This window comes from Lutra lutra, chromosome 3, assembly GCF_902655055.1.
Source record: "Lutra lutra chromosome 3, mLutLut1.2, whole genome shotgun sequence".
NCBI lineage: Eukaryota > Metazoa > Chordata > Mammalia > Carnivora > Mustelidae > Lutra > Lutra lutra.
The window spans coordinates 47,850,188-47,872,167 of NC_062280.1; the positions used below are offsets into that span (position 1 = coordinate 47,850,188).

A 21,980-nucleotide genomic window follows, 5' to 3' on the forward strand; every position below is an offset into this window, starting at 1 on the left:
GGCTGGTATAGGGCAGGTTTCGGGGAAGCTCACGAGGGCACGCTCCGTTGAAGCACGCATCTCTAGCGCCGAAGCCGCTACCGCAGCGGCCCGGGCGAGCAGTGCCCAAGCCTCTGGGGCCCGGCCCCTCCCCGGCACCCGTACTCCACCTGCACGTGCGCTGCTGGCCGCTGCAGGCCCCGCGCCGCACACCCCGCCCGTCCTCCCGGGGAGGGGGCGGGAGCCTGGGGCCGCGGCCACGCGGGCAGGGACGTGCACCCAGGACGGGCGGCGTCCCCAGACCCCACTCCCGGGGAACCTGACCCAGGACCCCGATACGCTCCCGCGCGACGCCGTGCGCAGCCCGCTGGCCGGAAGCTGGGGGGCGGATCCAGACGGCGCCCCGCCCCGCCTGACGGGCCAATCACCGCCCGAGGTTCATTAATACTGAAGGCGCCGGCCCCGCCTCCGCCCCTCGCGGCACCGCCCGCCCGCGCAGATCCAGAGCGCGGCCGCGGACGAAGATGGCGACCGCCATGTACTTGGAGCACTACCTGGACAGTAAGCGCCCCTCGCGGCCCTCGGGCCCGGCGCCCGCGCAGGGCCTCCCCACGCGGGCCCACCCCGCGGGCACCAGGTGCCGCGCGCGGACCCCGAGGGCTCGTTGGGGCGGCAGGGGCAGTCCGGCAGCGGCGGGGGTGGCGGGGGCGCGCGCCGGGCGGGGCGGGGCCGCAGGGAGGTGCGCGCGGGGGGCGAGGCGCGGGGTCCTAGCGTCACGGCCGCGCCAATTCCAGGTGCGTCACGGGGAGGCGGGGGCCCGTGCGCACGGGGCGGAGCTTGCGTTCCACGGCCCCGCCCTCCCCGGCTAGGCCCCGCCCTCGGCCCTGGCCTCAGCGGCCGCTCCGCCCTCCCCGCCGTCGGCCCCTCCCGGACAAGTCTCGGCTCACGGCCCCGCTCCGCCCTTCCCAGCCCCCTCCGCTCGCCTGGCCCCACCCCCACCCTAGGCCCCGCCCCTGCCCCGCCCCTGCCCCGCCCCCACCGCGGAGTCAGGCTAGGGTGGTTGGGCGCGGGTGGTCGGGCGTAGGTCGTTGACCTCAGTAGCCTCGGATGCTGGGCCGTGCTTGGGGGGTGCTCCGGGTCTGGGATATGGGGGGAGGTCTCCGGCCTGGGTTCTGTGCCGGCTCGTGTGGTGACCTGGGAGTTGGAGAAGATAACTGGCGTGGGCAGTCCCCTAAGATGCCCGTCCTTCCGCGTGGCCTTGGTGGGAGGGGACTGGCGGGGCTGGTTCAGGTGTTGAGCCCAGGGATGGTCACCACGGAAAGCCGCCTGGGAGGTGCTTCCTGCAGGCGTCCTTTTGTCTACATGCAGCTCAGCTTGGGGCCTCCTGAGAACTCCTGAGCAGATGGGGAAATGCAGGCTGCAAAGGCCAAGTAGCTTGTCAAGGTCATGCATTCGACAGCGGAAAGCCCGCGTTTGAACGCTGCTGATCTGAATCTGGATCTGGCTCTGGCTGCGGAGGGGGACGGGCGGGAGGGGCTGGGCTGGGCGCTCTGGAGCTCTGTGTTGCAGTAGGAATATGCACGGTTATTGGTACCTGCCTCTACTGCCGGTTGGGAGTGAGCCACTGCCCTGGGGGACACGTTGGGGTTCAGCTCTCCCCAGGGTGGTTGCCAGTCCGAGCCTGAGCCATGGGGGAGTCCCGGTGGGAGAGCACTAAAAAGGGGAGGCCTTTCCCTGCCATTGTCACTACTGTGCTGTCATGTCTGTTGGGGAGCTCTGTGGCTTCCCTTCTCTGTCCCAGTACCTACCCAGTGAGCCCTATGAGGACACTTTGAGGTTAGTGGATTCCATCATGCATGGGGCACCTGTGTGAAGGCTCAGGATGGAGGTGACTGCTTGATTTTTGAGCACTTGCTGTGTGCTAAGCCTCGGTCCTCATTTTCCTGGAACTTATTTCCAAATGGGGCAAATGGATTTTTAAAAGTTCACAGCAGATTAAGGGGCATGAAGGAGCCCAGCAGGTTGTGAGAGACCCGGGGTGGCACTGTCCCACAGAGCCCAGGATAGAACCAAATAGGGAGGTCCTTGGGGAGGCTGTGGTGAGCCTTGAGGCTGGGGAGGGCCTGTGTGCCAGTCTCTGGGTGAGCTGGGCAGCTGTTATCTGTGCAGACAGGCTGGAAGGCTGGCCTGGAGCAGGAGGATGGCAGCGCAGTGTGGAAGGCAGTGTGGCCTGGGGTCCTCTATCCGTGCTGGCCAGTGTGGTCTGTTTAACTTGAAATTAATGAAACTTGAGTAAATGCAAAGTTCAGTCCCTCAGTCATAGTAGCCCCATTTCAGATGCCCAGCAGCCCCACGGCCAATGCCTGCTGTGTTGTGTAGATCAAATGTCCTGTCTCCTTGCATGAAATACACTACACAGCACTGGCCTGCTCCACCCTATGCACTGGGTGTTTGAGTAAGGCTGGGGTAGGGGAGATCAAACAGACTCCAGGGCTTTGGTCTTACCTACTGTGGGGGAGTACTGAGAGGGAAGGACTCGCTGGGGGAGTAGGGTGGAAGGGTCACATGCGCCATCTTCCTAGCTTCTGCTTGCAGCTCAAGGGTAAGTCCTCCTCTAACTTTTCCAGCTTCCAACACCCTTTGAAGCCTGTAAGTCTTATCAGAGTTTCATACCCATCCCCCCCCCCCAAAGATACCTTAATCCTTCTGTTCCCCAAATCCTCACAGAAACAGGAAATGAAGTGAGCTTATTATTTGTAGACTTTAGGTATAAAATCTGAGGCAGGTTTTATCCTGCTTCTGAGAAGTACATGTCTCTGTGTTTCAGGCATTGAGAACCTTCCATGTGAGCTTCAGAGGAACTTCCAGCTCATGCGAGAGCTGGACCAGCGGACAGAAGGTAGGTCCAGGCTCTTTAGTCCAGCCTGTGGTGGCCCCTGGCAGCTGGGAGAGGTGACCCTGCTCTCCCAGGGCCCCAGGGCAATGGGGCTGCAACCCAGCCTTCAGCTTTGGGCCTTGGCTGATATCTTATGGATGGTGTTGACGCTTTATAATTCGACTTAGTGTTTTGGGTTCTGACACATCTTCCTGTGGCATCTTCACAGCTGTCGTGGATTCCTCATTACCTTTCCTTTCTTTTAAAAGGTTTTCTGGTTTCAAACTGTGTACACATAGTTTAAATTTTTTTTTTTTTTTAAGATTTTATTTATTAGAGAGAGAATGAGAGCAAGAGAGGGGAGAAGGTCAGAGGGAGAAGCAGACTCCTCGTGGAGCCAGGAGCACAATGTGGGACTCGATCCCGAGACTCTGGGATCACGACTTGAGCTGAAGGCAGTTGCTTAACCAACTGAGCCACCCAGGCGCCCCTCAAACTGTGTACACATGGTTTAAACAGATAGCAGTTTGCAGTCTTTTGGTATTTAGCTCCCTGTTTCTAAACATCCTGGTTTTGCTGCTGTTTCTTACTTTATTTCCCTTTTGCTTTGGTCTTTATTCTGTTACTGTGGAATATGAAGGTTAGATCCCCCCATCCCCACCGTTTCCTGGCGCCATGATGTAGACTCTGAGTCTGCTGTAGACCAGGAATGGCGTTTCCTTCAGGATCCTGTGGCAGTGGCTTGCACCTGAGCCACATTGCGTGCTCTGCTTATGTGACCTTTTTCTGAATAACTGTTTTTCTTAGCGCTCAGAATTGCTTTGTTTTCCATATTCCATATGCATTCCCCGTGTTCACTGTGTCTGCCACACAAGGTGCTCTGCCCGTCCCGAGTTCGCCCTCCTCACCAGACCTTTCTGCTGGAGCCTCCCATCCTGTGGCTTTTTTCTGGGCCAGTGGCTGGTGCACTGTCTCTGCTCATCTTTGGGGCAGGACCCTGATTCCTGTGTTGTAAACATCCTTTCTTGATAACTTGCATTACTGGAGTCTTTCCTGCAGTAGCTCCCTGAAACACAGTACATGGGAAGGTAGATTTCTTAGGACGCTCTATGTCTGAAAACATGCTTACATCACGGTTGATGAACACTTTGGCTGGGTATAGAATTCCAGCTTGAAAATCATTTTCCCTCAGCATGTGGAAGGTGCTGTTGCGTTGTCTCCCAGCTTCCCTGTTGCCCTGAGAGATCCGTTGCTGTGCACATTCCTCACCCTTGATGCATGTGCTCTTCTTTCCTTTCCTGTTTAGCAGCTCTTGGGCTGCTGTCTTTGAACCCGAGGTTTCATGTTTTGTGGCCATGTGCTTGGGCATGGGTGATTTTTCATTCATTGTGCCTGCCACATGTTTTGTAAGATCAGAATAGCTGTGGTTTTTCACTGAGCTACAATCACCTGACCAGTAGATACAGAGAATTCTGTTATTGTGAAAGTACAGCATTTGTGTTCAGGAATAAGCATACGTGTTTGTCCATTGCTTAATAAGCAGCACCTTGCAGACCTCTCCCGGGATAGAGGAATGGGGCCTCTGGTACCTGGGGCCCTGTGTAACCCGAGTGTGCCCTCCCTCCCCCAAGGGGCTCCCACCCTCAGTTTCCTCTGCAGCACGTTTTTTTACCTTCCTAAACCAAAGAGTTCACGGTTTTATGTGTTCGTCCTTAATATGGATGGTGTCTCCCTGCGTGTCGTCCTTCATGTCTTGCTTTTGTGGCTCACTGCTGCCTTCTGTGGGAAGAATCCCCATGGCTGTGTGCCATTGGCTTGCTGTGTGAACGGACCACAGCATCTCAGTCTGTTTTACTGTGGATTGCACGTCGAGCTTGTTTCATGTTGTCTGCACTGATGAATGTTTTCCCGTATGTGTCCTAAATCTGGGGGGGTGTGTATTGAAGAGTAGAACGCCGGGTTGTAGCCAAGGTGAGCACATGATTTGCTATTCCAACAGGGGCTGTTGGGAATCCGAGAGGTCAGAATGCGTCCTTTCTGGGAGGGCGGTTGCACGCTGTCCCGTCCTGGATGTGCTGCCCGGGCTGTGGTGTCCACACGGCCCCTAGTGTTGGGCTGTCTGCTGAAGGCTGTGCCTGCCGTGCTCCCACCAGCGTTCAGCCAGCCACTGCTTTGCTGCAACTTGGCTTTTTTTTTTTTTTTTTTTTAAGATTTTATTATTTGACAAAGAGGGAGAGAGAGAGAGTGCACACAAGCAGGGGGAGCAGCAGAGGGAGAGGGAGAACAGGCTTCCCGATGCAGGACTCGATCCCAGGACTCTCAAATCGTGATCTGAGCTGAAGGCAGACGCTCCACCCACTGAGCCACCGGGCACCCTGCAGCTTGGCCTTGTTCAGCTTTACTTGCTAGTGTAGAATCTTTTGTAGGGACTAGCTTTTCCCCCATTTCTGTATCAGATAAGAAAGCCGAGATTGACATCCTGGCCGCAGAGTACATATCCACGGTGAAGACCCTTTCTCCGGACCAGCGTGTGGAGCACCTGCAGAAGATCCAGAGCGCCTATAGCAAGTGCAAGGAGTACAGTGACGATAAGGTGCAGCTGGCCATGCAGACCTACGAGATGGTGAGGAGGCAGGGCAGGGGTCAGGTGGGGAGTTCGGGCTCCGCTCTGTCATGTGGGGAGGGGCCTAGGGCTCAGAGTGCCAGGTGGGCTGGGGCTTTGATGGGGAGATGCTTCTTGAGGAAGCAAGTACTGGGGTGTCCTTTTGCAGGGACTGTCGTCCTGCAGTTTGGTTTCCGTGCCCTCTGTGGTTGTGTGTTTGGACGCTTTAGTGATTCTTTTAAGTTTTTGTGTGTTTTTAATGCTGCTTTTTGTCAGTTCTAGGTCAAGTATTAGAATTTGTCGTGTCCAGTTTTCTCTGAAGTAGCTTTGTGTGGGGCTCCCGTGGGGCACAAGCGATTGTCCTGTGATGCACATCAAGTTGTGTAGTGAAGGAAGGCCTGCATGCTGTCCCCTGACTCCATTCCCTGTCTCCTGAGAAAAAACGGGAATTTTTAAAAAAACCCGAGTTAAGTTGTAGCTGAGAAAGAATACTCAAAAAGGAGAATGTAATGCTTGTATTTGGGGTTTTGATGCCCCAAAGCACTGAATCTTTTTTTTTTTCTTTAAAGATTAATTTATTTACTTGAGAGAGAGCTCGCGTGCATGGATGAGGGGATGAGGGTGGCAGGGAGAAGCAAAGGCTGAGGGAGGACCTACAGCAGACTCCTTCCTGAGCCTGACAGCACGGGGCTTGATCCTAATACCCTGAGATCATGACCTGAGGCGAAATCAAGGATCGGATGCTTAACCACCTGAGCCCCCAGGCGCCCCTGCCAAGCGCTGGACCTCTACCGTAAGCAGCCTGCTTTTTAAGAGTTAGGTTTCAGCAGTTGTCAGACACATTCAGGTTTTCTCTGAGTCATAATAGGTTTGAGATTGGAGCTTGTTTCCCAACAAGGATGGGTAGAGACAGTGACGCTTGGTGTGGCTTAATGGATTCATTGCTGTGAGCCCACTGAGTGAAGGGATACCTTGTGTTGCGTCCTCATGAAGTCCTGGCAGTCTCCCTGGAGGCTGCCTTTGTTGGGCAGTGTGGTCACTGTCATATTCCTGTGCTTCGACCATTGCCTTCTCTTTCTTCTTCTATCTTGTCCTAAATACAGTGTTAGAGGCCTTTTCTGTGAGAACCTGTATGTTCTTCAGATTTTTGAACTCAGGTTAAGTTAGGGTTCAGTATTATATGTCCTCATCCCCATTCCATTGCATTTCCCAGCTCCTTTTCTCATTACTGCCTCCCTTCATGGTTTTCCTGAGTAGGATTTCTTCTGTGGAGCTGTGAAAACATGGGGACAAAGACCCTTCATAAACTGAGATAGTTGACCTTGTTTTAGGAGCTTTCTTTGTTGAAAACCCAAGTAAAGGGCAAGAAAGTACTTCCTGGTTGGTTTCCAGTGTATTTGGGATTCCTGAGGTGTTCTGCTTTCATTTTTAAGTAAGACTTGTGAGCATCCTTCTTGGTAGGTGGATAAACATATCCGAAGGCTCGATGCAGACCTGGCACGCTTCGAAGCGGATCTGAAGGACAAGATGGAGGGCAGTGACTTTGACGGCTCCGGAGGACGAGGGTTAAAAAGCAAGTCTGTTAAGTTTTTTTTTATTTTGTTACTGTTATCTATGGAGTTTTGAAGAGTTTTGGTGATAAACATGTCAGGAACATTATGGGAAATATATTTGAGTAATTCCTGTGTCCTGCTTTCGTGAATTTCTTGAGGGTAATAGGGGTTTTATTGTCTTTCAGAAGGTCGGGGTCAGAAAGAAAAAAGAGGCTCCCGGGGTCGTGGCAGGAGGACCTCAGAGGAAGATACTCCAAAGAAAAAGAAGCATAAAGGAGGGTGAGAGGCTCTTTTCCTTGTCTCTTTCTCTCCAAAGATTACTTAGCATTAGTATTTCCTTAGCATCTAGAAACACCAATGGCAGCTAACAGCGAGGATGTGCTTCCTGCATGCCCGCGGTGGGTGTAGTTCTGCATGCTTTCCACGGGCTGGCTCTGGCTCCGGCTTCGGCTCCGGCTCCGGCTCCGGCTCCAGCTGTGCTCGGCAGCCCAACGGGGTTCCCAGGGAGCACGACCAGCCCTAGGGTTCACAGCTCCTGCGCGGGGGAGCTGGGTTTGCGCCGGGCGGTCCGACTCCACAACCCACGCTCTTAGCCACTGTGTGTCCTGCCTCTTGAAAGACACTATATTTATTGACAGTTCAGGCTAAGCCACGCTTTAACAGCTAAATATATAGCTGTCCATTGTTTTATGTATAAATATATATTTTGGATATATTTGTTATTAAGTTGCATGACTGCATTTATTAAATATATGTATCATTTACCTTGAACTTCAGAATATTTCATTTAAAGCTTTCTCCCACCTGCTCCCCGCCAACCCCCAAGCTACTGTGTTGCTTCACAGAAGTGATTTTTAGAGTACAGAGAAAACAGTAAAGCGTCTGGTGACTTCCGTGGAGGTGGTTTTCTCAGTTAGGGGGAGATCTCAGAGAGTCTGTTCTTCACCAAAAAAAAGGGAGAAGTTTTGGTTCTTAAACCTGGTGTTTAAACTTTTAAGAAAAACTCCAGATACCATCTTGCAGTATACAAACGCAGAACAAACATGTAGTTTAATGAACTCCTCCCAGGCACATCCTTGTCTGTCACTGACTACTGCCAGAAGCACTTTTATGTACCCTGTTGAAATCATAACCTCCTCCCTCTGCCCCAAGTGAACATGACCCAGACTTATGCCATTTTTATGCCCATTCTTTGTAGTTTTGTCCCCAGCATGTACATTCCTGGACACTGTAGTTTAATCTTGCTCTTTTTTTTTTTAACCTTTTAGTTAACTTTATTAAGTAATAATTTATATACAATAAAATGTTCTTATTTTAAGTTTACAGTTTAGTGCTGTATTCAGTTTTTTTAAAGTTATGGAACTATTGAGCCTTTCTATTTCTTCTTGAGTCAGTTTTGGTAATCTCTGTCTTTCAAGGAATTGGTTGTTTCATGAGTCATCAGATTTATTCGCATCAAATTGTTAATAATGTCACACAATCATCTTTCTGTGTAGGATCTGTAGTTATGATTCCTCTTTCAGACCTGATGTTGATAATTCATGTCTTCTCTCATTTTGTCTTGATCTTCACAGAGAATTAGATTTTGGCTTCATTGGTTTTTATGTTTTCTCTTTTGTTTGTTTTCTATCTCACTGATTTCTGCTCATATATTTTTTGGGGGGGTGGGGGCAGAGTGAGAGAGAGAGAATCTTGGGCTCCATACCCAGCACAGAACCTGATGCAGGGCTCAGCCTTATGACCCTGAGATCATGACCTGAGCCCAAATCAAGAGTCAGATGCTTAACCTACTGAGCCACCTAGGTGCCCCTATTTCTGCTCATATTTTTATTTTTTCTTCCCACTACTTGGATTTACTTGGCTTTTTTTTTCCAGCTTTTTAAGGTGGAAGTAGCTTAGAACAGTGATTTTCGTACTTTCCGTCTTTTCTAATATAAGTATTTAAAGCTATAAATTTTCTTCTACTTACTATTTTAGCATACCCCACAAATTTAGATATGCTGTATTTTTATTTTTATTCCATTCAAAATATTTTAAAATTTCCTTTGTGATTTTTCTTTGACTCATAACTTAAAATGTAGAAGTATGTTCTCAGCTTCCTAATAATTTGGGATTTTCCAGGTAGCTTTCTGATCTCATTTTTTAAATTAATTCTGCTATGATCAGAGAATATCATAAATAGAAATAATCTGAAATTGATTAAGAGTTGTGTTATGGTTTATGGTCCTGTCTTCCTGTATATTCCTTATACCCTGTTTTGGGTGGAGAGTAGATGTCAATCAGAAAGCTTGGTTGGTAGTGTTGTTGGTCTTCTGTATCCTTACTATATACTCGTTTATTCGATTGATAAATTGCTAAGGAAAGAATGTGGAAATCTCCCAACTCTAGCTATGGACTTGTCTGTTTCTCCTTTCTGTCTGTCAGTTTTGCTTCACATTTTAAAGCTATGTTACTTCTTGTTACCTTTGCATTTAGGTTTTTCTAAAAATAGCTGACTCCTTCATTGTTACGAAATGTCTTCCTTTTTTATTTCTTTTTTTTTTTTTTAAAGATTTTATTTATTTGTCAGAGAGAGAGGAGAGCGAGCGAGCACAGGCAGACAGAATGGCAGGCAGAGGCAGAGGGAGAAGCAGGCTCCCCGCCAAGCAAGGAGCCCGATGTGGGACTCGATCCTAGGACGCTGGGATCATGACCTGAGCCGAAGGCAGCTGCTTAACCAACTGAGCCACCCAGGCATCCCTTCCTTTTTTATTTCTTGTACTATCCTTTGTTTTGAAGTCTACTTGGTCTGATACTATGATGATCACTCCAGTTGTCTTATGATGAGTTTTGGCATGGTGGAACTTTTTCCTTTTTTTTTCCAAAGATTTTATTTATTTGTCAGAGTGAGAGAGAGAGAGAGAGAGAGCGTGCACGCACAAGCAGGCAGAGGCAGAGAGAGAAGCAGGCTCCCTACTGAGCCAGGAGCCCGAAGCGGGACTCGATCCCAGAACCCTGGGATCATGACCTGAGCTGGAGAAAGCGGCTTAACCGACTGAGCCATCCAGGCATCCCTTTACTTTCAACATATTTTTGTTTTTGTATTTAGAGTGGGTTTCTTGAAGTCAGCAAAGTTGGGTCTTGCTTTTTTTTAATCTAGTCTGAGAATCGCTGCCTCTTTTTTACTGCAATATTTAGAGTCTCAGATTTAACACAATTACTGATATGACTGGATTTAAATTTACCCTCTTGCTGTTAGTTGTCTCTGCCATTTCTTATTTTAGTGTCTTTTAGATTAATTAGGGTTTTTTTTTAAAGATTTTATTTACTTATTTGACAGACAGAGATCACAAGTAGGCTGAGAGGCAGACAGAGAGAGAGGAGGAAGCAGGCTCCCCGCTGAGCAGAGAGCCCGATTCCTGGACCTTGGGATCATGACCTGAGCCGAAGGCAGAGGCTTTAACCCACTGAGCCACCCAGGCGCCCCTAATCAAGTATTTTTTAGTGTTTTTTTCACATGGACTGTTCTAGTATGTACACCCTGTTCATTAAGTGAACTTCCAGTGATATTACACTATTTCATGTTTAGTGTAAGGTCCAACCCAAGTATTTTTACCTCCTGTCCTTTGTGCTTTTGTCAAAAGTTTTACTTCTATGCATGATATAAGCCTCAAAACATATTGTTATTATTTTAGGTCTAAACCATTAATTATATTAAACAGATTTTCAAACGTTTATTGTCACTCCACGCACATACCATTTCCACTGCTCTTGTTTCGTTATGTAGATGCAGATTTCCCTCTGGTGTCATCTCTCTCCTGCCTAAAGAACTTACTTTAACATTGTTTTATAGTGCAGGGCTGTTGGTGATGATGAATGTCCTCAAATATTTTCTCTGAAAATGTCTATTTTATCTCTTTTTTTGAAGGATGTTATTGATTGATATAGAATTTTAGATTTACTTTTTTCTTCTAGCGCTTAAGATGTCCCATTGTCTTTCATCTTGAATTGATTCTGATGAGAAATTAGTGATAATTTTTATATTTGATTTTTTTATATGTAAGTGGCTTTATTTATTTTTGCTGCTTCTAAGATTTCCAATCAGTAATATGATTTTTAATAACTTAATTATGATTTGTTCTGGCGTGGGTTTTTTTTTTTATGTGTATTCTGCTTGGAGCTCATTGAGTTTCTTGGAACTGCTGGTTTATATTTTGTATCAAATTTGGAAAATTTTCAGACATACATTCTTAAAATAGTTTTTTCTGCTCTCTTTTTGTCTTTTTATTGGACTCATATTACATGTACATTAGCTTGATATTTTCTCACAGTTCACTGAGGCTCTGCTTATTTTTTTGGCCAGTGTTTTTCTTTCTATGTGTCTGGATAGTTTGTGTTTGGATAGTTTCTATTACTTTATCTTCAAGTCTTTTCTTCTTTGATGTCTAATTTAATCTTAGTCCTTTAGTGAATCTTCCACTTAAGAGATTCTCTTGTAAAGAAGTTCTATTTATTTCTATTTCATACTTTCTGTTTTTCTTATTACATTTATATTTTTCTTTATGTTTTTGAACACAAGTATTTATAATAGCTTTTTGAAAGATGTTTTCTGAATCTATTTGTTACTTCCAAATATATTTTCTTCTTTTTAAAGACCAGTTTTTTTAAGGTATGATTGACATACGGAAAGCTTTACATATTTAACTTATACAATTTGAATAGTTCGGCAGGTCTGTTTATTGACTGGTTTTTCTCATGGTTGAAGCATTTTTCCGCTTCTTCACATGTCTAGTGATTTTTCATGGGATGTTAGTGTGAATATTATGTTGTTGACTGTGCATTTTGTTGTCTTTGGTTCGTGGGTATTGAATTTTTTTTTTTTCTAATTTTTGTTCAGTGGTTTAATCACCTGTGGATCAACTTGATCCTTCATGGCTCTTTTTTGTCTTTTTTTTAAGATTTTTTATCTATTTGAGAGAGAGAGAGAGCGGGCACGCAAGCTGGGGTGAAGAGCAGAGGGAGAGGGAGAAGTAAGCTCCCTGCGGGGCTTGATTCTGGGACGCTGGGATCACCACCTGAGCTAAAGGCAGATGATTCACCAGCTGAGCCACCCAGGTGCCCTCACAGGCTCATTTTTAACCTTTGTAAAAGAACCCTATTTTCTTAAAGGGCCAGATAGTAAATATTCTAGGCTTGCAGGGCGTATTGTCTTTGTTGTGACCACTCACTTCTGCTGTTTTATGTCAAAACCATCCACAAAAAGCACATAGCTGGGTGATGTGGCTGTGTTTCCATCAGACCTTATTTACAGAGACAGCCCGCCACTGTAGGCATCACTTTGCCAACCTCCAGGTGAGGGTAGCCTGGTTGCTGGGGTTGCTGATGTCATCCTGCTGAGGTGTGGCCCTTCAGGGTTGTCTTCTGAACGCCTGTTGACTGTAGTGTGGCCTCTCCCGGCAGGCTGGCTGGAGCTGTAGCACCACCAAGCCTCCGTTGCTCAGCTCACAGCACGCCCGTGTTCTCTGCCTGGGCTCATGGATTCTCACCGTGGGCACAGCTTAGTTTTTTGTGAAAAACTCAAAGGGATCCCTTTGCAGATTTCTGGAGCACATTCTCTTTACCCTCGTCCTTTACAGCACCTCACCAGCAGATTCCAGCAGCCTTAACCTCCTGGAAATTTGGGGTCTTCCTCCGTTTGACACACTGTGCTGTATTTGGCTCTCCTGTTGGCGGGCTGGGCGTGGGAAATGCAGCCAGCAGGGCTCACCTTGTTTGTTTACCTTCGCCTGGGGTTGCAGTCCTCAGCTGCCTTTTGTCAGTGTCTGGAAACAGCTGTGTGACATGCTCTGTCCTGTTTTCTAGCTGTTCACAGTAGGATGCAAGTTCAGTGCCTGTTGCTAGTCCCAGTCAGAAGTGGAAGCTTTGTTCTTTTCTTGTGTCGCTAAGCCCTGTTAGTCTCTTTCACTTGGGCGTTTGTCTCCTTCCTTTTCTTTCTTCACAATTTTCCTTTCAAAGAACCTAGACTGTTTGACTCCTGGCATTTCCCAGGGTTTTGATGTTGCTGACAAGACACGAAACCCCAAGAGCATATCTTCACTAAACATTAAGACAGTGCTTCTCCTCATTTGCTCGGGGGATTTGTTTGAATTTTGACTGGGGTCGCCTAGTTCCGTGAGCTGGCGCTCTGTGGGTCCAGCGGAGTTGAGCCTCTCCTGGGGTTGCAGCCACATTTTTCTGCTCTTTCTCGCATCCCATGGTTCTTCGTATCTGTCTGACTTCAGGTGTGCGAGGAGTATATGGGGTGAGATTTCTCCCCAGGAGTTTCTTTTGCTTTTGGTGCAGGCAAACTGAGCTGGGTGGGGGCTAGGGGCCCTTTGCCTGGGCCTAGTCCCCTCTGATGTCGAAGCCTCATGAGGGGAGGCCGTCCCCCATTCTTGATGGGAACCCATGGTTTATTTCTCCTTCTTGAAAGGCTCCCTATGTGGCTGGGCAGCGCTCTGGCAATGCGTAGCTTTCCTGTCCTGTGTCCTGCCTGCTGTGTTGCTGTGGTTGGCAGAGGTCAGGAGGAGGCAGGCCCCTTCCCCGAGAGCACCACACGGATCTTTGCTCAGCCTTCCTGCCACTCTGCAGCAGCTGCAGGGCCCCCGGGTTAGTAAACAGGCTATGGGGTCCCTCCTGCCCTGAGTGTAAGGGTCGCAAGTGTCTGCGGCCATGCTGGCTGGGTGCATCCCCCGGAGCGCAGCCAGCCCTTGGCTGAGCCCAGGAGTAGGGCAGCCTGCCAGCTCGGCCACCGCCCCTCCCTTCCCCCGGGCGCTTCTGGCCCATGTCACTCCACAGCTTTGCCAGTGTCTTTAAAACATGGTCTTAGCAGCTTACTGGGCTTGTTTTCTTGACTTGTAGCTACAGGGTTCTGAGTCTTTCTGCTCCCCGCTGATCAGAACCCAAAGCACAGTGGCCTCTTACGGAGACAGTAGGTGCTGTCATTGGCCTCCTTCTCACCAGGGGTCCCCTTGTGGGGAACAAGGCCCCAGCCTCCCTAGCGGGGCGTGCACCTGGCTATGCTCAGACCTTATGGTGACCCATGTGTCTTGCCGCTGCCTATGTGGACACACTTGAGATGAACGAGCATGCAGCTTCTCCCTGGACAGAGCTGTGACAGTATGCACATTGCCGACCACTGTCTGATGGTGCTGAGGAGGTGGACCGTGTGGCTGCTGCTGCCCCAGCTTTTCTTCTGGGCTGGCTGCAGCTGAGAAGGGGAACTTCGGGGGGGAGGTGTGCTGAGCACCTTGGCAGGCAGGTTGGGCTGGACTTGACCCTTCTGCGTGAAGTCCTTCTCCACAGCCCCCCAGGGCAGCTGTGCTGTTCCTGTCCTACTGTATGGATGTCGGGACAGCCCAGAGGGGCTCACTGGGGTGACAGGTGTGTGAGGGCTGCGTGAGCAGCTCTGGGCCTGCTCGAAGTCTTGCTCCGATGTGCACTGGGATGCACAGCGGAGGTTCAGACACTGGAGGGGGGTCCCTGGGGCTGCCCGGGGAGGGGTACACACCGTGTCTAGGGAAGTGAGCTCAGAGGACACTGCTCGTGCCCAGCACGGCTGACATGGGATTTGTAGCCTGCCTGGTGGGCTTGGCCTCCCTGGGACCTCCTGGCGTTCCCTTCCACCCTCCCGCCCCAGAACCCCCTCAGCTGAGACTGGAGGGAGGCGGCCCTTGAACCTGGGAAATGGGGGATCAGGGCTGGTGTCAGCTCGCCATGTGGTAGTTGAGTCAGGCTTTGCCAGCAGAGCACACAGAGCCGCCGAAGCGCAGTCAGCACATGGAAGGCGCGTGCCCTGAGTGCGCCTGTGGGGGACCCCACGCGGGTTGGCACTGAGCATCCAGGTGAGTGCCCGGGGATGGAAGCCCACTGATGGGAGGGACACGTCCAGCAGCGGTTGAGGGTGTCAGGCCAAGCCGAGAAATCTGCTTGGCAGAACAACTGGAGACCATGTCGCTGCCTGGAGGGTAGCTGAAAGCCTGGGGCGTGTGGAGAGCTTGTAAGCATGTGTGAGAGTGTGTGGAGAGCGTGTGAGCGTGTGTGGGGAGTGTGTACGCACATGTGAGCGTGTGTGGACCGCGTGTGAGTGCATGTGGAGCAGGGTACCTTTCGTGATGCATCCAGATTTCAGATAAAAAGAGAAAGCCCTCTCTGTTCCCAGAGACAGACAGCAGCTCAGCTGTGGAGGGCAGAGGCTGCGGCAGGCTCTGGAGCCTTCAGGGACATCACTTCCTCCACCGGAGGGGTGGTGCTCTCTGTGGGGGACAGCCACTGGGACAGAAGATGGCGCTCTTGGGGGGGTACTAGGACAGAGGACGGTGGTCTTGGGGGCGGTGCTGGGATGGAGGAGGGCAGTCTCGGTGGGGGGTGCTGGGACAGAGGATGGTGGTCTTGGGTGGGGGTTGCTGGGACAGAGGACAGTGCTCTTGGGGGGAGGTGCCAGGACAGAGCATGGCGGTCGGGGGGGAGGTGGCGCCAGGACAGAGGACGGCAGTTGGGGGGGTTGCTGGGACAGAGGATGGTGGTCTCGGGGGCGGGGGGGGGGTGTGGTGCTGGGATGGAGGATGGCGGTCTCTGGTGGGGGTGCTGTGATGGAGGATGGTGGTCTCAGGGTGGGGGGCGCTGGGACGGAGGACAGTGGTCTTGGGGGTGGCGCTGGGATGGAGGACGGTGGTCTCTGGGGGTAGGGGGGTGCTGGGACAGAGGAGGGCAGTGTGGCATGGAGGCACAGGGCTAAGCCTGGGATCTGACTGTAGAGGCGCAGAGTGTTTCCTGACAGAGTTTGGGAGAACAGGGTGGCAGTAGCTTCTGGGACATGTCATCGGTGTGCTTCCCTGTGACCTGCTGCGGTTTCTCAGCTCCCTCTCAAGCTCCTGGTGTGAACTGGCTGTGTCCCCGCAACAGTTGCGTGTTCTTGATTCTGGAGGGGGAGGGAGGCTGGTCTTTCTTTGCCAGTCAGAGCAGAGTGTCTACATTGTCCAGTAGTGGCGGGTTTCTTTGAAGCTGCCAAATCACGGAAAGAGTGAGCACCCCAGCCCTTCACGCTCTCTTGCAGGTGAATGCTCCCTTCAGCTCTCCCCACTGCTCAGCTTCAGGGCTATGGGCAGCCCACAGGGAGGGAGGCTTGGGCAGGCTGGATTCTGGCTGGGCCGCTGGTTCCTGACCTAGAGGGGCAGTGGAAGTGGGGAGCAATAGGCCTGCTTCACGGGGGTGGGTGGGTGACGGTGCCATGTGGTCAGAAATGGCCCGCTGGCAGGTGGGCAGCTGGGGGTGGGAGGGGGTTCCCAAGACTGACAGCTCCAGGAATGGGGAGGGCATCTGGAGGTTTCTGGGTTTTGGGGTGAAGGTGCCATGGGCATGTGTGGGGTGGAGATGTGGTCCTGGGTATGTGGGTGAAGGCGGCAGGGTCAGTCTTGGTCCAGGGTTCTCCAATGTCATCAACTGGAGGCTGGTGAGTTGGGGGTGTGTGCCTCCACCGAGGGAGAGGATCCCCAAGAGGCTGGGGAGGGTGGATCTGGGGCAGGGGGGTAAGGGAGCCCAGGAAGTAGGTCCTGTCCAGATGGAGGGACAAGACAGAGATGGATTCATGCCCCCAGAGTGGGGCTAAACCCTAGCGCTGGGTGGTGAGAGCCTCCCCTCACATCCTCTGCGGTGCCTTTGTGCCCCTCTTGTGCCAGGGGCATGCTCCGTCCCTGCCCACCTGTGCTCACGGCCAGGGTTTCCCTGCAGGTCTGAGTTCACCGACACCATCCTGTCTGTGCACCCCTCCGATGTGCTGGACATGCCTGTGGACCCAAATGAGCCCACGTACTGCCTGTGCCACCAGGTGTCCTATGGGGAGATGATAGGCTGCGACAACCCAGACGTGAGTGTGGGCGCTGGCATGGGCTGCGGGCGGGGCCGGCATCCCTGGTAGTGGGGTGGGGGGTGTGGGTGCTGGGCACGGGCTGCAGCCTGGGGCGTGCACCCTGGTGTCCGGCCCATGGAGTGCAGGAGTCCTGACTGTGGCCTGTCCTCTACTTTGCAGTGTCCTATTGAGTGGTTTCACTTCGCCTGCGTGGATCTGACCACGAAACCCAAAGGAAAATGGTCAGTATGGGGCGCTGCTCGGTCCTTCCCTGTCTGTGGGGCATCCTATGCCCTGCTCCCCTCTGAACCGGGCTCCCCAATGCAGCGTTCCTGGTTCTTGGGGCTGAGCTGCTGGGGGGACAGCTGCTGCCCTCCTCACCTGGGGGCAGGTCTCTAATGACATTTGTGAGATTCTTGGAGAGAACAGCTGTTTTGATTCTTTTTTTTTTAAATTTTTTTATTTTTTTTTATTATTTTTTTTATTTTATTATTTTTTAAAAGATTTTATTTATTTATTTGACAGAGAGAGATCACAAGTAGACAGAGAGGCAGGCAGAGAGAGAGAGGGAAGCAGGCTTCTTGCTGAGCAGAGAGCCCGATGCGGGACTCGATCCCAGGACCCTGAGATCATGACCTGAGCCGAAGGCAGCGGCTTAACCCACTAAGCCACCCAGGCGCCCCTCTTTTTTTTTTTTAAATTTAAGATTTTATTTATTTGACAGAGAGAGACCACAAGTAGGCAGAGAGGCAGGCAGAGAGGGGAGGAAACAGGTTCCACGCAGAGCAGAGAGCCTGATGCGGGGCTCGATCCCAGGACCCCGAGATCATGACCTGAGCTGAAAGCAGAGGCTTAACCCACTGAGCCACCCAGGTGCCCCTGTTGTGCCTCTATTTATTGAGGTAGAGATACTTTGAAATACAGGTGTGAAATGGAGAGCTCTTGTCCCTGGAGAAGTTTTGGGAAAAGGCAAAGAGCACAAACATTAAGATGGTGCAAACTTGGGCACAGGCTGGGCACCTGCTGAGGGGCCTCTGTTGCATTGGGAAGGTGCTCGGAGAGCGTGAGCCCTTTCTGTTCCTGATCCTTGGGTTCAGTGGCTGCAGCAGCTTTTGTGTTGTTCTGAGATTTCTGAGGTTTCAATAAAAACCGGGTTTTATTTATCTGTGCTTAGAAGGGACGTATACCCTAAAATGAAATCCTGGAAATCTTGTTCTCCAGCGGAGAGGAGAAAGCCCCAAAGGACAGACTGTGTCATCCCAGGTTTCAGGGGGTGCTAGCAGCCCCGTGCAGACCTGGCACCGGGTCACCTCAGGGAGTCTGAGCAGCCATGGGACTAGCCCCTGACAGAGCCCTGCCGCCCGGGCAGGCACCTGAGTGGGAGGTGGGGGGGGCTGCTGGCCCACCTGTGTGGCAGGTGTGGCTCGTGGTGGGGCACGAGGCAGGGAGATTTGGTTTGAGTTGTTTGTGGAAATCCTGGGTGAAGGAGTCCGCAGGTGATAGAAAATCATTTTGCTTCTGGGAGGGCCGTGCAGATGGGCATCCCCCCACCATGTGGTAGGACCAGGGCAGGACGAGCAGTGTCAGGAAGGCCGGGTGGGCCCTGCCACTGCTGTGTAACTCTGTGTTTCTCTGGGGTCTTTCCAGAAACACAGTGTTCAGGCAGCTTCCCTCTTAAGTAAGCCTGCAGCTCTGACACGTGTTCATGCCGCACAAGTGTTACGTAGGCCTGTTTGCTGTGGGGGGGCTTGGCTTCCTCTGGGGCTGCAGCAGTGGCGTGCTGGGTGCTCACTTCCAGGCATGGACCCGACCCTTGCAAACAGGCCTAGGGCTGGGATGGGCCCATTAGCCGCCTCCTGAGTCAGGAGCCAGGAGGGCCTAGGTGAGAGCAGGGTCACCAGGGAGCCCTGGCTAGTCATGCAGGTCCTAGGGCCCGTCAGCACCCCCGGCTGAGTGTGCCACACACTGTGCTCCACTGTGCTTGGTCCCCAGTGTGACTGCGGGTGTGGCCTCCAGTGTGATCAGTGGTGACCACAAGAGTGCCCAAGGATGACCAGTTAACTTGACTTTGAGGAGCATTCGTGGACAGAAACAGTCTTCCTCATTGACTTGTATTTGTCAACTCCAGAACATGCTGGCCAGGGTGACTCACTGGGGTTCCCCTTGCCAGGGGTTTCCTGATGCGACAGCTGTGTGCTCTGAGCACTGTCCCCTGGCACTTTCTGGTGGCCCGGGGAGGCAGGCTGGGGCCTCGGCACACACAGGGTTGATCCCTGTGCCTTTCTTCTCAGGTTCTGTCCACGGTGCGTTCAGGAAAGGAGGAAGAAGAAGTAAGGTGGATGCCTGGACCAGAAGAGCAAGTTAATATATTCCTTCTTCACGTTGCAATATTTTCTCTTCATTTTAAAACTACCTTGTTTCCAATGATATTTAAGAACTCAGTGGCCAGTTGTAATTCTGGAGACTTCCTAAAACAAACAAGAATCCTCCTGAGCCCTGTTTGCACGAGGAGTGGTCTTACGGGGACTCGTCATGGTGACTTTGTTCTGGAGACGTGGTACCGGCTCTGTGCCGGGGAGCTGAGCCTTCCATGGGCGCCGTGGTGGGGACCGTCCAGCCCATGCACTGCCGTCCCTCTGCAGCTGAGGCGCAAGCCCGCGTGCTCCGTCCTGCTTTGCTGGGGCTGCGCCAGCACGTCGGGCAGCGTATCTGTCCCCTGCAAGGCCTTGCTGGAGTCGTCTGCTGTGTTCGGGCTCTGCACCGGGGCCCATGGCCTTGCCTGGGCAGGGTGGGCTCCCCTTGGGGGCGGAGCGCTCTGTTTCACTGTGCACTGCCATTTCCGTCTGAGCTCCCCGTTCCCTCCGTGAGGGTTTCATCTTCTGGAGTAGACGCTCTCTGTCAGCACACAGCAGTCGTTCCCGTGACTGGCCCGAGGGAGCCGTGTGACAGACAGCGGGTGCGCCGTTTCTCTGGGAATTCCTGACATTTTTACTGTGAAGATGAAATTATCATAACAGCATGGAGATCGTGGGTCCGTGTGTCTGTGAAGTGAGTCTAGTCCAGTGAGACCTGATTTAAACCTGTTCTGTCGCACACGGGTCCGTCAGCAGCTCCTGTCCAAGGGGACGACGATCATGTGATACGATTTGTGAATTTCTTGTGCCACGCAGTCCTGGAATGAAGCTGGCAAACTAGAGTGTGTCTTCTGTTTAATCTGCACTCACCAAACCAGTCCTGAACCATGTTTTTGGGAATAGTTGGGGGAAATTACATATGCTTGGTGTGTTGCGATCCATTTGTGATGGTGCGTAGTGTGACTTCTGGGAACATGCGTGGACTTGGAGACCCTCCGGCACACGTGTCTAAAGGAGTCCGAGGAGTCCTGAAGAAAGGGAAACCTGTTTCTGTCCTCGAGGCAGGAAAAGAAATCCAGGAGGCAGGGTCAAGATGTGAAATTCCTAACTGACGAAGAATCTTGCCTTCTTTATCAGGAGGCCTTCTGGAATGGTGCACCTGCTTCCTGCAGTGGCCGTGTCTACCATATGTTCCCACCTTTTCTCTAATATTTCACCAATGGCAGGAGATGACGTGGAGAGAAACTTGGGGGACTGTGTCCTGCATGGCCACTCCTCACCAAGGCCGTTTCCAGTCAGTAAATGAGAGGTGAATGTTAGCTTTGACATCAGAGGGCTGTGAGCCCCTATCTGTGGTTCTCAGCGGGTCGGCCGGTGCCCCACATGCTGTCCCACCATCCCTTCGGGGCTTCCAGGGCACTGCAGGTGGGGTCAGTTCGGCCCACCCTTTCTGTCCCGTGCTGCATGGTTAGGGTAGGGGGTCAGCAGCTGGCCTGACGAGCTATTCCAGAGCCGATGCCTTCCTGCTGCCCAGAAAGGAGGAGTGGGGGGCTCAGGAGGAGCACCGGCCGGCTCGCACTCCTCAGTCTCAGCTGTGGCCAAAAACGAGGCTCGTTTGTATTTAGTCACTTAGATTTTTGTTAACACAGCTGTTTAAAGATTGTGGGGAATAAATTGTGGAAAACTGTTTCCTTCACTCTTTGACCAGTCTCTGTGGAGAGGGCAGGTGAGCGCACGAGTTTGTGATGGCCCTTTGGAAGCTGCTTTACTATTTGTACTGCATCTTAGAACACTTCCTGGCTGCCATCATCATGGGAAACCAGTGCCCAGGGGGTGGCTTGGTGGCCGTCCGGGGTGCCTGGTCCGGAGCCTTGCTCACAGCACAGGAGGGCTGGCCAACTTCCCTGTGGGGTCTTGCGTGTTGCCAGGTTACAGCCCAGCCGCCGGCCTTTTCTTTGTAGGTCTCTGTACCCGCTGTCTCTTGCGTTCACCTCTGTCGGTTACGTAAATATCCCTGGAACAACATGCGTAGGTAGAGCTTTGGAGAAGACAAGACGTGAGCAGAATAGGAAGATTCCCTCCCCAGAACGCTGTGTCAACACGGATCCGCTGCCCCTTCCTGACTGTGAGTGCTGCCCATAGTTGCAGCGACACCCAGCAACGGCTGTTTGCTGAGGAGACCAGGTCCTCCCCCTGGCCTGGCTCCAGCCCTGCAGGGGTGGCTGGTGCCCCTGACGATCGCGCCGTGAGGCCTGGCTGCCGACAGTGGGGTGATTCCCACCAGATCCTGTGTGCCTGCCCGGCACCAGACCTGACCCGGAGGTGGCTGCAGAGCCCTATTCCTTGGGTTGAGTGGGGGTCTGGGCTGGGCCCAGAGGTCCCTGTCTCAGCTGCATCTGAGCTAAGGGCCGTGGGGCTTCCTTGCAGGGAAGGGGCACCTTGTTCAGAGGACACTCATGGCCCTTGCTCTCAGTGCTCTCTTAGCAGTCAGTAGGTTGACAAATAGCCTCTTGTTTTCCTGTAGAAGAACACATGTTGCACTTGCAAAAATAATGTGTGAAACTGAGCCCCCTGCAGCTGTTGCCCATGGAGCTGCCGGCTGGGCTGCAGACGGAGCTGGGCCCGCGTGCCTGGGGTCCCCAGGTGGCCGGCTGTGAGATGTGACCGGCCACGGCCACGGGAGCGGTGGCTTCCGGTCTGCACAGGGATGACGGAGATTTGCTGGGACATGTGGGGACGATGGTCCTCTCCT

At 52.1% G+C, this 21,980-nt stretch overlaps 1 protein-coding gene across 4 annotated transcripts; it reads left to right on the plus strand.

Annotated features, from left to right (window-relative positions):
- The first annotated feature begins 441 nt into the window (after window positions 1-441).
- On the plus strand, window positions 442-20,924 carry ING5 (inhibitor of growth family member 5). 4 transcript variants are annotated; one of them, XM_047721656.1, is made up of 8 exons: window positions 442-540; window positions 2,807-2,878; window positions 5,311-5,477; window positions 6,918-7,029; window positions 7,195-7,288; window positions 16,757-16,892; window positions 17,055-17,116; window positions 19,166-20,924. In XM_047721656.1, the coding sequence occupies exons 1-8, from the start codon at window positions 504-506 to the stop codon at window positions 19,206-19,208; spliced, it is 723 nt and encodes a 240-aa protein (XP_047577612.1). In that variant the 5' UTR covers window positions 442-503; the 3' UTR covers window positions 19,209-20,924. The 4 variants fall into 4 exon arrangements, with proteins under 4 accessions (XP_047577612.1, XP_047577615.1, XP_047577616.1 ...); XM_047721659.1 differs by having other exon boundaries at window positions 7,198-7,288; XM_047721660.1 differs by having other exon boundaries at window positions 503-616.
- Window positions 20,925-21,980: the final 1,056 nt, after the last annotated feature.